Source organism: Vidua chalybeata, chromosome 1 (genome assembly GCF_026979565.1).
Source record: "Vidua chalybeata isolate OUT-0048 chromosome 1, bVidCha1 merged haplotype, whole genome shotgun sequence".
In the NCBI taxonomy this organism is placed as follows: Eukaryota; Metazoa; Chordata; class Aves; order Passeriformes; family Viduidae; genus Vidua; species Vidua chalybeata.
This window is the reverse complement of record NC_071530.1, coordinates 786,723-798,891: the sequence shown is the minus strand read 5'-3', so window position 1 is coordinate 798,891 and position 12,169 is coordinate 786,723. Positions and strand designations below refer to the sequence as shown.

At 50.7% G+C, this 12,169-nt stretch overlaps 1 protein-coding gene across 1 annotated transcript in view; it reads left to right on the top strand.

The window, feature by feature from the left end:
- SMARCC1 (SWI/SNF related, matrix associated, actin dependent regulator of chromatin subfamily c member 1) overlaps positions 1 to 12,169 on the top strand; it is a 65,918-nt gene that overhangs the window by 6,608 nt on the left and 47,141 nt on the right. The window contains exons 3-8 of the mRNA XM_053936519.1: positions 1,937 to 2,022; positions 5,402 to 5,483; positions 6,304 to 6,396; positions 7,691 to 7,760; positions 8,927 to 8,996; positions 10,217 to 10,292. Of these exons, the coding sequence (XP_053792494.1) occupies positions 1,937 to 2,022; positions 5,402 to 5,483; positions 6,304 to 6,396; positions 7,691 to 7,760; positions 8,927 to 8,996; positions 10,217 to 10,292 (477 nt within the window). The remainder of the gene's footprint in view (positions 1 to 1,936; positions 2,023 to 5,401; positions 5,484 to 6,303; positions 6,397 to 7,690; positions 7,761 to 8,926; positions 8,997 to 10,216; positions 10,293 to 12,169) is intronic.

Here is a 12,169-nt window from a genome sequence, read left to right as displayed (position 1 = left end):
CAAGGCTCAGCTGGGTGGTTTAGGGGAGGTCTGTGGACCAGGACAATTGTCCTAAACCTGTCAGTGTGGCTGCAGCAGGGAGCTGTGTGCTCATCTTTGCCACAGGATGTGTGCTGGCCTTGGGGGTTGTGCCTCTGGGGTTCTTTGGGGTGGGTGCACAGAGCTGGAATCATTTCTAGCCAATTAAGGTGTTGAAGCCCATTGAAACTGAAGTTGGCCTGAAAACTGTTGGCACAACTCCTGTGGTGGGTGCACATGACAGGGCAGTCCTTTTTGTGATCTGTGCTGGTGTCCCTGGGTGTTTTGCCCCTGCAACCTCTCCATGAGGGTGGGATGTGCACACTCCTTCACTGGAAGGGTTTTCACTCATGGGGTGAATCCCAGAACAATTCCCAGATGAATTTTAGAAGGAATCCTTCCCTTTGAGAGGGCACAGGGTGCCCAGAGCAGCTGTGGCTGCCCCTGGGTCCCTGGCAGTGCCCAAGGCCAGGCTGCACTTGGAGCAGCCTGGGGCAGTGGGAGGTGTCCCTGCCCACACCATGGGGAGTACTGGATGAGCCTTAAGGTCCCTCCAAGCCAAAGCATTTTGGGATGTTGTGACTCTCCTGGTGCTCTGGAGTGCACCCAGAAGCACCCCAAGGTGCCAGTAAGATGTCACCTCCTCTCCTGATACCTCGGTGATAGTGGGAAGCTTTAGGGACAGGGGGAGCTTTGCAGAGCTTTATTTGGATGTGGCAGCACAAACCATAAACCTGCCCACATTCCTCAAGTGCATAAACCACTGGAGTGCTCCCAAGCCTTAAATCAATTTGTCTTATCTTAAAAATGGGCAATAAACGTTGCAGTGGCATCATAAAGATGTTGTTCCTGTGTTTGTTCTCGCTGCTTCAAAGCTCTAATCTGGCCAAATTTGCTCAGGTTAATTTACAGCACTTGGATCTCAGTTACTTCCAGCAGGAGACAGCTCCTCAGTGCACCTTCAGGGGTGCTGCTGTTTGTGGGGTCTCTTCTGCTCCCAGCAGAAAGCCCCTGGCTCAGAGCCTGGCCTCTGAGCAGCTCCCCAAATTCTGCTTTTTATAGTCCAAGTTTTTTATATTCACTGAGAAACACAGAATAATTCATGACCAAAGCAGTCCTGACATTCATCCTGCCTTCAGCTGCCCCATCCACCTGTCTCTCCTTTTCCAGGGTGACTCTGACAGCAGTTGCCTTTTCCCAGGCACAACCATCCTGACCAGAGAGGGCAGGAAAAATGCAAATTCCAGACTAAAATGTATCAGAAAAGTTGAGCTTTCAGTGCAGGAAACAGGTTTTTTTTTTAATAACCTTTCAGAAAAAGGACTTGGTGGGACTCTGAAGCTTCCAGCCTCCTCGTGCTCCTGTTTGAATGTTGTGGAATTCCTGCTTTGGGAATGGGTGGCTCAGGTGGGCTCTGGTGAAGCTCAGAGGGAAGAAATGAGCTGGGTTTGGTGTTTTAGGGCAGATGTGCACCGTGGCTGTGCAGCTTTCCCTGGGGGAGGGATGGGAGTGTGGAATATCTGAGCTCTGCTTCAGGTGCTCGTTCCTGATGATCTGGTTTGATGCTCTCATGCAGAGGAAGAGCTGCTTCCCTGACAGCTACGATGGGAGGTTTAATTTACTATGAAATGGGTGTTCAAAGAGCACTTTGGGTTTTTACAGCTCTACAAGGAAGGACTTGGAGCTTTCAGATACATCACATTATTTCAAACACAAAGAGTTCTGCTTAATCCAAATACCTTTAATCTTCAGGAAGAATTCTGAAAGGTGCAACTCAAACTCCAGAAGTGTTTCATCTGAAAATTAACTTTTCATTTGATACGTTCTATGTCTAAAACTCAGCTAACCCATATGTATTTGTTTAAAATAATTGCATAAAAGTCAATGTCACTGTTTTTCCTTGTTTTTTGGGTTTCAGGCAAAGTGCTTCATGGATTTCAAAGCTGGAGGTACATTATGTCACATTCTTGGTGCTGCTTACAAATATAAGAATGAACAGGGCTGGTAAGTTTTTATTTGTGGTTTATACACCTTTTGCATGAAACCAAGCACATGAATTGCTTATGCAAACTACCTAAATTTAATCCTTCCTGGAGAATCGGGCAGGCAAGGCAGTGGAGATGGGAAGAGGGAACTTTTTTCCTGTTTTGCTGATGGTAGCTTTTTTAAGACACACTCCCACACTTCTAAATTTAAAGAGGAGTTGGCCAGGTTTAAGGTTTTGGGCCTGTTGTTGGAGTTAATTACAAGTTTGAGGCTCCTTTTTTATTTCCTTGCTGACTGACTGAGGAAGTGAACCAGAATCAGTCTCACATCTGTGAGATGTAAATCTTTGTTGCTGTATTGATTATTTTGTTTAGTTACAATTATGAAGGCATGAAGCACTGGAGATCCTAGTAAATACTCAGATCACCATTGCTCCAAAAATGGGGAGTGTAAGCACTTAGAAACTCTGCCCCTGGAGCTGCCTCTGCCACTGGGATGAAAAATATCCCTGTGACATCTCAGGAGTGGTTTAACCTGGGTGTTTTTAAGTTACAATCCTCTTCCCAAGGGAACAGCAGCATAGGATCATAAAATCCTGGAATAATTTGGGCTGGAATGGCCCCTAAAGCCCATCCAGTTCCACCCCCTGCCATTCCAGGGGCACTTTCCACTATCCCAGGCTGCTCCAAGCCCCAGTGTCCAACCTGGCCTTGAAATAGCTATTTTTGAGAGCACTGGGCAAAAAAGTGGGGATGAAAAGTCAGTAAATGTAAACAAGCAATAAAATTAAGCAGAGATTGTTCCTGTCCACAAATTTAAATAGTTTGGATGTGATGTTTCCAATCTGCAGCAGCATTCCTGGAATGGACTGAGTTGTTTTTACACACAAGAGCCATTTAAAAAGCAAAACAAAGTTGTTTGAGAATGGTCGGTTGTTTTTAGGAGTTATTTATATTCATATCTGCTCTGTCTGAGGTGGATATATCAGGAATAAACCACTCCCAAGAGCTTTCCAGCACCTGGGACAGGCACCTCTTTGCAGTGTGGTTTATCAGCAGTGGCTTGCTACCTCTCTGCCTTAAGATACAGGAATGAAATGGTTCCAACTTCAGGAACATTTGAATATTTCAACACCCCACGTTTTTACCAAGAAAATGTGGTTTGCAGTCAGGTGCCCAGCCCAGCTGGGCTCTGGAGCTGCCTCCTCCCCTGTCCCTGCCTTGCTGCTGCCTCAGGATTAGCGTGGTAGTGCCTGGTGTCTGTGCATGCGGGCTGTGGCGGGCAGTCATCCTGCACCTTAACTCTCAGCATCAGCCCCAGAGCCTGGAATGTGCTCCCCACTGACTCTGCCAAGTAATCCGTGCTGTTTGCCTGCCCTGTGATTGATTTGATTGTTGTTTTGGTCTGCATTGTCGCTCCTGCTTAACCTGTTTGTGACTGATCTGTCTTATAGGAGAAGTCCCTTTCCTCGCCACAATAGGTATGTCTGAGAGCTGGACATACCTGGCCCAGCCTGGCCCAGGGAGCCTCTTAAGCTGAGCACAGGAAGAATTAGTGCCATTTTATCCAAATGGGCAGCTGGAGCAGTGCTGTTATTAATGTACCCATGTCCTCCTCTGGGTTTCTGGAGCAGGCAGGCATCTGGGGGCATGCAGCATTCCATGGATGCACAGTGCAGGTGTTGAGCAAGAAATGCCAGCATTCTGGTCGTGCCCTGAGTGTCTTTGTCTCACAGGTGCCAAGAGGTCTGTAGGTGTTTGTTTGGCATCTGTGTCCCATGGAGCCATTCTGGGTGTTTTGGGTACAAACCATGACTGAATACTGGAGAAGGGGCTCGATCTTGACTCAAAAATCCTCAGTATTACAGGTGTAAAATACCTTATTAACAGTGACCTGACAGCCTTGATGTCTGGCCCTGCTTCTGCAAGTCAGGGCGACCTTTCCAAAGCACACAAGGTCATAAATTCCTCTTTAAAAGGCTGATTCCAATAAATGTGCCAGGATCTTAGGTTTGATTTGTTTGCCGTGTGCTCAGTGTGAAGGGTAATGTGCTTTAGGACAGAAACCATCCTCCCTGACAGAGGATGTTGATAGAGCTGCCCAGCACCTCGGGGTGTCCCACAGAACCACCTGCCTGGGCTTCTCCCTCCTGAAAATCCCAGGAGCCCCTGGAGAAGATTGTGGTGGTCCCAGCTGGGGCGTCACGTTTGATTTAGTGGGGTCACAGGGCCTGGGGCTAAAAGCCTTGGGGCTAAGCTTTGCTTTCCTTCACCTCTGAACATTTATGCACTGGAAAAGGGATCTGTTGCTGGGAGCAGGGATGTCTATAGGGAGGTGCCCTTGGCTGTGGAAGGGCTGCTGAGAGCTGGGGGGTGGTTGCAGCCTGTCGGTGCCTGGTGGGGAGGACGTGCCCAGCCTCCCACTGCACTGGGCGTGCAGAGCTTTGGGTTTCACACCCTGCCACCACCCCACTCCCCAGGGAGCCTTTCCAGAGCCCAGCAGCAGCGTGTTCCCAAACCTGGAGGTGCAGGCATGCTCCAGGTGGTGTTCTGCATCTGGGGCACACAGCCTGAGGGTTCAGCACCTGCTGGAGCTTTGGGACAGCCTGGATCCTGAGGGCTCAGCCCCATCTGGTGCACTCCCTGCTGGGGCTGGTTTGGGGCTGGGGTTGTCCCTTCTCAGGCTCTGGGGGTCACCTCTCCCATCCCTCATTTGGGTTGGCCCATCCCTGAGTTCCAGACGTGTTCAGGGGTCAGGTGGGCACAGCAGAGGGAATCTGGGGGCTCTCGTGCTGCTTCCCAGGAGTTGTTCTCAGGTTTTGTGTCCTCCCCCCATTTCTGATGGACAGATCTCCATTGGCATTGCAGTAATTGTGATGGTTTGTCTGTGAAATAACAAAATTAAAGCACCAGGGTCCGGTAAAGGCAGTGATAAAATGCTGCCATGGATTATTAGCTGCCTGTGTCCTGGGGGGTGGCTTCTTCTCACAGCAGGCAGAGGAATTGCTGGTTCTCTGGATTCCCAGGACTGGTGGATGGGTGCAGCTAGAAGTAAGAGAGCCTTGAGAGCTCCTCCATGAGTTTTCTCATCTGATGTTGGAATCCACAGTGGTCGTGTGTTCAGTTACCCCCGTGACTGTGGCAGAATGCACGACCCTGTGCAGGGCTTGGTGGACACTGTCAGCCTTCCTTTTTCTCCCTAAGCATCTCCCAGAGCAGCTGCCTGTGTTGATGTGGTTTTCTGGCTGGTGAGGGTGCCCAGCAGCAGTAGTTGTGGCTGTGCTGAAGTGTCCTGGCACGGCTGGCACCGTCCAGTGTTTGTGTGCAGCAGGGAAGGTTCTGGACTGCTGGCAGCTGGGGCTGTGCAGTTAATACCTGTGAATCATTTCCCTCCACAGGAGGAGGTTTGACCTGCAGAATCCCTCCCGGATGGATCGGAACGTGGAGATGTTCATGAACATTGAGAAAACACTGGTGCAGGCAAGGACAAGCAGTCAGGGCAGGGCAGGGAGCCTGGGCACTCAGGGAACAGCTTCACCCTGGCCCTCTGCAGCAATGTGGGACTCTCCCCTCCCTCTCCCACCCAGCTTAGTCACAATTCCACATTTTTCACTTGAAAAATGCAGAATATTTCCATTGGCCCCCTGTGGATATGCAGAGGTTTTTCTTTTATTTATTTATGTGAGAAAGCCTGTTGTAGGGAAAGAGAAAACATCCCAGGTGTCCCCATGTCCCTGGGGAGGTGGCACCCTTGGGGCTGAGTAACTGCTCAGTAACAGTCCAGGGCTGACTTCCAGTTTGATCTAAAGTGCCTTTTCCAGGTTAGGATCCATTTTACTCTCACTTTACCAAGCAAGTTATTATCTGTACCCATTAAGCTGCTTTGTGGAGTCTCATCTGAAGTTCAGTTTTTTAACTGCTGTGTGGGATTAATGTATGATTTTTTCAAGCTCTGAAGCCAAGTTCAGTGTATGATGTAGCCAAAACATAACTTTCAGGTGTCCATTAGGAATGGAAACAGGAAGAACAGCAAATAGCAACAATATTCTTATTATAAAAAAGCCATGCCCACATAGAGTGGTTTCAGTGCTTAATAAAAGCCTGGGCAGGGCTTTGCTGGGCAGCTGTGTGAAGGGAATGTCCCTGTCCCAGGGCTCCTGGAGCTGGCATCACTGACCTGTGTCACCCCCTGGTCTGGGTTCCACTGGGCTTCCAGCACTGGGGATTTTTTACAGGAATATTCTGATTTTTGCCACAGATCACCTCCTAATTCCTTGTTCAACTTGCTGTTCTCTCACAGAACAACTGTCTGAGCAGACCAACCATCTACCTCATCCCTGACATGGAGCTGAAGCTGGCCAACAAGCTGAAGGACATTGTCAAACGTCACCAGGTGAGTGTCACACGGCACAGCTGTGCCCAGGGCTGCTCAGCTCTGAGGGAACCCCTGCCTTAGCCCTGGGAGGCTCTGAGGACACAGGCAGCAGCAGCAGCTCCCTTGTGGAATGGTTTTTATCCTCCCCTGGAGGCTGAACCCTGGCTGTGCTCTAAAATCACACCTGGACCTGCTGCCAGATGGCTCTGGGTGAGCTGGGGGCAGCTCCAGCTGATTTCTTGCTCAGTACAGGTTTGTCCAAACCTGAGTCTGAAGCAGGGAGTGAGGCAGCTGTTCCAGATGTGTGGGACAGCAGAAGGAAGCTTCACTCTTGGAGTGGTCGTTGGTTTCTGCTTTATTTCACTCTTTGATTGCTGGTGCTGAGCAGAGCCCAGGCAGCCTCAGGGAACCTTGCCCTCGTAATTCCAGGTGCTAAAGGATGGCTTGAGCAAGATTAATGGCTTCATCCATAAAAACATGAGCAGTCTTCTCACTTGTCTGGAGAGAAATACCCTGGAATGTGACCTCTGGATGGTCTGATGGCTTTTGTGTCAGGACAATTCACAGCTGTAGCCAGAGAGTTTCTTTTCCAGATTTAATGTATTTCCTGTGTTGTGATTATGAACCATTGTCTCAGCCTCAGCTGGGCAGATTTTCACAAGTTGCTCTTAATTATTTGGCTGATTCAGGATGGGTGTTATTGCTTAAATTAGAGTGAATGAGTCAATTTTCCTTTCATAAAGGAAGTCTGTAGTGAGCTCCACGCTGTAGCCATGAGTGATTTAAGGGATTTTTAAAGCAGCTTTGTCTCTACAGGGATGTGAGGAGATGAAAACAGAAATTGTCCCTAATTCTGTTTTTTGGGCTTTTCTTTGCTCTGCCTCTGAATTCTCATCTTGTCACTAATTTGCTTCCTCACTGTTGTGGTTATGTTCATTTTTTAACCCCTTGCTGTCATTTCCTCACTACCCCAGCCCAGTGCCTTTGGCTCCCTGGTATCCCAAGTCCTCCCTGCTCCAATTTCTGTTGTTTTCCAGCTCCCTCCTTTGCTGCTGCTCAGAGCTGCTCCTGTCCCTTTCTTCAGTTGTGGGAACTCTTGCCCTTCAGCCCCTGACCCCAGAGTATCCCACTGCCACAACACCATTCTAATTCCTGCTGTTGCCATCCAAGGATGGGCTCTGCAGCTCGTTGTGCTGTTAAATCAATCTCTTAGGTCTTTATGGGATGTAAGTTTTGAACACCAGCTGCCTTTTGGGGTGATGTGCTGAGGGTTTCTCATGCAGTTTCTCCTCTTCTCCTGTGTTTCCCACAGGGAACAGTCACTGAAGAGAAATCCAAGGCTACCCACCATGTGTATCCAAGTCCTACCTCAATGGATGATGGTAACGTTCTGTGGCAGTTTTTAACTGGGAATAGCCTTGTAATTAATGCCATGAGAAGTTGTGGAAGTGTTCACCAGGAGTGTTCCCAGCCTGCTTCTGAGGAACTCTTGCTGCACTGTGGATAATGTGCACGGGGAGGTCGAGGCTGGATATTGGGGAAGCTCCTCCTGCCCAGGGCAGGGGTAGAGTCCCAGTCCCTGGAGGGATTTCAGGGCTGTGTGGATGTGGGACACAGGACAGTGCTGAGGAATGGCTGCACTCTGTGATCCTGGAGGGCTTTTCCAGCCTCAGCAATTCCCTGATTCTGAGTTCCTGGCTCTCCAGGAATCCTGCAGGGAATGCTGGTACAATCCTTGTGTGTGGGTGGCAAGGAGAGCTCCTCCATGAGGCTTGCCTGTGTTAAAGTTCACTCTGCCTGCATGAAGTGCAAGGTCCAAAAAAAGCAATTTCACGGCTGCCTCTTTCAGCAAATAGCAAAAAATATTTCTTCCCTTTTTCATCTTAAATAAATTTAATTACCTGGTGGGTCATTGTCCTCAAGCCCAAGTTGCACAGACATAAATAAATCCCTTTCCCACGTTCCCTGGCCTGTGCTGGCCACTAGATGGAAGTGCTCCCTGCAGTTTGCAGGATCAGGAATGGTTTGTCTCTGTCCCTCTGGCAGCACCAGGCTCAGCCCTGTGTGTGTCTCAGGCTCTGAGCCCCAGGTCACAGTGTGGGGAGCAGCCCAAAATTCCAGCAGGGATTAGAGAGACAGGTTCACATCCTTGGGGTTTCTCCTGTAAGGCTTCTCTGGGCTCTCTTCTCAGGATTTGGGTTGCAGGGTTTGGTACTTGAGAGCTGCAGGGATGGATGGGATTTTGGGAAGGAATTCCTGGCTGCCAGGGTGGGCAGGCCCTGGCACAGGGTGCCCAGAGCAGCTGGGGCTGCCCCTGGATCCCTGGCAGTGTCCCAGGCCAGGCTGGACAGGGCTGGGAGCAGCCTGGGACAGTGGGGGTGTCCCTGCCATGGCAGAGGGGCATTGGGATGGGTTTTAAGGTCCCTTCCCAGCTCAGGCCCAGCAGACCTGTAGCAGAGGGGTTTGCAGCAACTTCCCTCTGGCTCTGGAAAAGTGAATTGTTGTGCTTTTCCCTCCACATCTCACCTGGATCTCGTTCCCTTTGCAGATGAGTGGTTGAGACCTGTGATGAAAAAGGACAAGCAGGTGCTGGTACACTGGGGCTTTTTTCCAGACAGGTAAAAAAAAAGTGGGGGGAAAGCAGACCCTGAGTCTTAACTGTTTGTTGATGGAAAAGTCTTGATCCCAGTGTGCAAAGCTTGAAAAGAATTAGCCATTGATTTAAAACTGCAATATCCACATCCATTTGTGGCACAGGCAGGTGGGTGAGGCTGGAAAAGGAGTTCTGCAGAGCCACAAGGAACTGCTTGGAAATTGAAGCAGATTTTAATGCTGGAATGAGCCTTTCCTTAAACTTTAAAGGGAAGACTTCCAGTCACCTGGCTGAATTCTGCCAAAGAGATTTCACTCCAAGGGTTGTCTTCAGTCAGGTGCAAGTGACTGTTAAAGCACCCCTTTGAGATACCTGCCCTGTGCTCTTGGAACACGTTAAAATTCAATGTATGTGCTGATAGGAGCTCCACTGTATTTGCAGTAACTGGTTCTGAGCCCAGGCTATGGAACATCAATCAAAACATTGATAAGCCAGTATTGACTTCTATTTAATTAAGTTTTTTCAGGCCACTACAATCTGTTCACACACCCAATTCCTAGGCACTCTTATCTCACATGGGGCTTTCAGTGGAGGAGAGCAAACAGTAATCACACTGAAGTTTTTTATTCATACAGATGAAGAGCCTTTAAATATTTTTATATTTCTATCACTAGTCAAGCTTTTATTGGTGTTTTTAAACCAGGTACACACAAAGCAGTACAAAGCCAGGAATACTGTGAGCACATCTTTCCTTGCACCTGACTCTTCCCTGGTCCTCTGGTTACAAAGGACTTTGGGTTTGCTGCTGCTCAGTGCAGTTTGTTAATAAATAGACTTTTGAGGGAATCATGTGGAAGAGTGAATATAAATAATGAATGGTTTCTAGGACAGAGTGCAACTTCCTCCCTTCCAGGAATCCAGTAGCTCTTGCTTTGAAGTCACAAGAAAGAAGTGAATTAGGGCAGGGTTTGGTTGGTGACTCAGAGCTGCCTTTACCCCCTGAATCTCTCCAGACTTGCACTTGAAGCTGGAGCTGGTTCTCAGAGGATTTTTACATCCTAATGTGCATTAGATGCCCCGGGGCCCTCCCTGTGCCCCGTGCCCAGCTCCTGTGGCACAAAGCAGGATTGTTCCCCGTGGGAAGCCCTGCAGTGCCAGCAGTGAGATCTGCACGTGCCAGAGCTGCTGGAGAACCATTCCTGGTGTTCCTGGTGGCTGAGCTGCTCTCTCCTGACCCCTCCCTAGCTACGACACCTGGGTGCACGCCAACGAAATCGATGCGGAGATTGAGGACGCCCCGATCCCCGAGAAGCCGTGGAAGGTGAGTCTGGCTCAGTCCCTTGGGAGGTGAAATGGGCCTGGCTCAGTCCCTGGAGGTGAAATGGGCCTGGCTCAGTCCCTTGGGAGGTGAAATGGGCCTGGCTCAGTCCCTGGAGGTGAAATGGGCCTGGCTCAGTCCCTTGGGAGGTGAAATGGGCCTGGCTCAGTCCCTGGAGGTGAAATGGGCCTGGCTCAGTCCCTGGAGGTGAAATGGGTCTGGCTCAGTCCCTGGAGGTGAAATTAGTCTGGCTCAGTCCCTTGGGAGGTGAAACGGGCCTGGCTCAGTCCCTTGGGAGGTGAAATGGGCCTGGCTCAGTCCCTGGAGGTGAAATGGGCCTGGCTCAGTCCCTGGAGGTGAAATGGGCCTGGCTCAGTCCCTGGAGGTGAAACGGGCCTGGCTCAGTCCCTGGAGGTGAAACGGGCCTGGCTCAGTCCCTGGAGGTGAAATGGGCCTGGCTCAGTCCCTTGGGAGGTGAAATGGGCCTGGCTCAGTCCCTGGAGGTGAAATGGGTCTGGCTCAGTCCCTTGGGAGGTGAAATGGGCCTGGCTCAGTCCCTGGAGATGAAATGAGACTGGTTCAGCCCCTGGAGGTGAAATGGGCCTGGCTCAGTCCCTGGAGGTGAAATGGGCCTGGCTCAGTCCCTTGGGAGGTGAAATGGGCCTGGCTCAGTCCCTGGAGATGAAATGAGACTGGTTCAGCCCCTGGAGGTGAAATGGGCCTGGCTCAGCCCCTGGAGGTGAAATGGGTCTGGCTCAGTCCCTTGGGAGGTGAAATGGGCCTGGCTCAGTCCCTGGAGATGAAATGAGACTGGTTCAGCCCCTGGAGGTGAAATGGGCCTGGCTCAGCCCCTGGAGGTGAAATGGGCCTGGCTCAGTCCCTGGAGGTGAAATGGGCCTGGCTCAGTCCCTGGAGGTGAAATGGGCCTGGCTCAGTCCCTGGAGGTGAAATGGGCCTGGCTCAGCCCTTGGCAGGTGAAATGGGTCTGGCTCAGTCCCTGGAGGTGAAATGAGACTGGCTCAGTCCCTGGGAGGTGAAATTAGTCTGGCTCAGTCCCTTGGGAGGTGAAATGGGTCTGGCTCAGTCCCTGGAGGTGAAATGGGCCTGGCTCAGTCCCTTGGGAGGTGAAACGGGCCTGGCTCAGTCCCTGGAGGTGAAACGGGCCTGGCTGAGCCCTTGGGAGGTGAAATGGGCCTGGCTCAGTCCCTGGGAGGTGAAATGGGTCTGGCTCAGTCCCTGGAGGTGAAATGGGCCTGGCTCAGTCCCTTGGGAGGTGAAACGGGCCTGGCTCAGTCCCTGGAGGTGAAACGGGCCTGGCTCAGTCCCTGGAGGTGAAATGGGTCTGGCTCAGTCCCTGGAGGTGAAACGGGCCTGGCTGAGCCCTTGGGAGGTGAAATGGGCCTGGCTCAGTCCCTGGGAGGTGAAATGGGCCTGGCTCAGTCCCTGGGAGGTGAAATGGGTCTGGCTCAGTCCCTTGGGAGGTGAAATGGGTCTGGCTCAGTCCCTGGGAGGGGAGGTGAGTCTGGCTCAGTCCTTCCCAGCATTCCTGTGCTGGGGCAGTTGGCTGTTGGTCCTGCTCTGGTTGTTCTGCACTCAGTGTTACCCTGGCCATGTCCTGTGTGTGCTCCTGGAGTCACAGCAGCCCAGGCTGGAAGGACCTTGGAGTCTGTTCAAACACCTGGAACTCAGTGGAAAACAGGATTTGGGGATATAAACCTTCCTAGGGAATAGTCAGAGAGGATTGTGTGAAGTATTAATAAATAGTAATAAATTGTATAAATGACTCTAAAGCAGCAGAAGGTTTTCCAGCTGTGTAAACCAAACTATCTGAAGGTGGATGTTAAAATCCTGACAGCTGGTTTTGTCCCTCCAGGGAACGG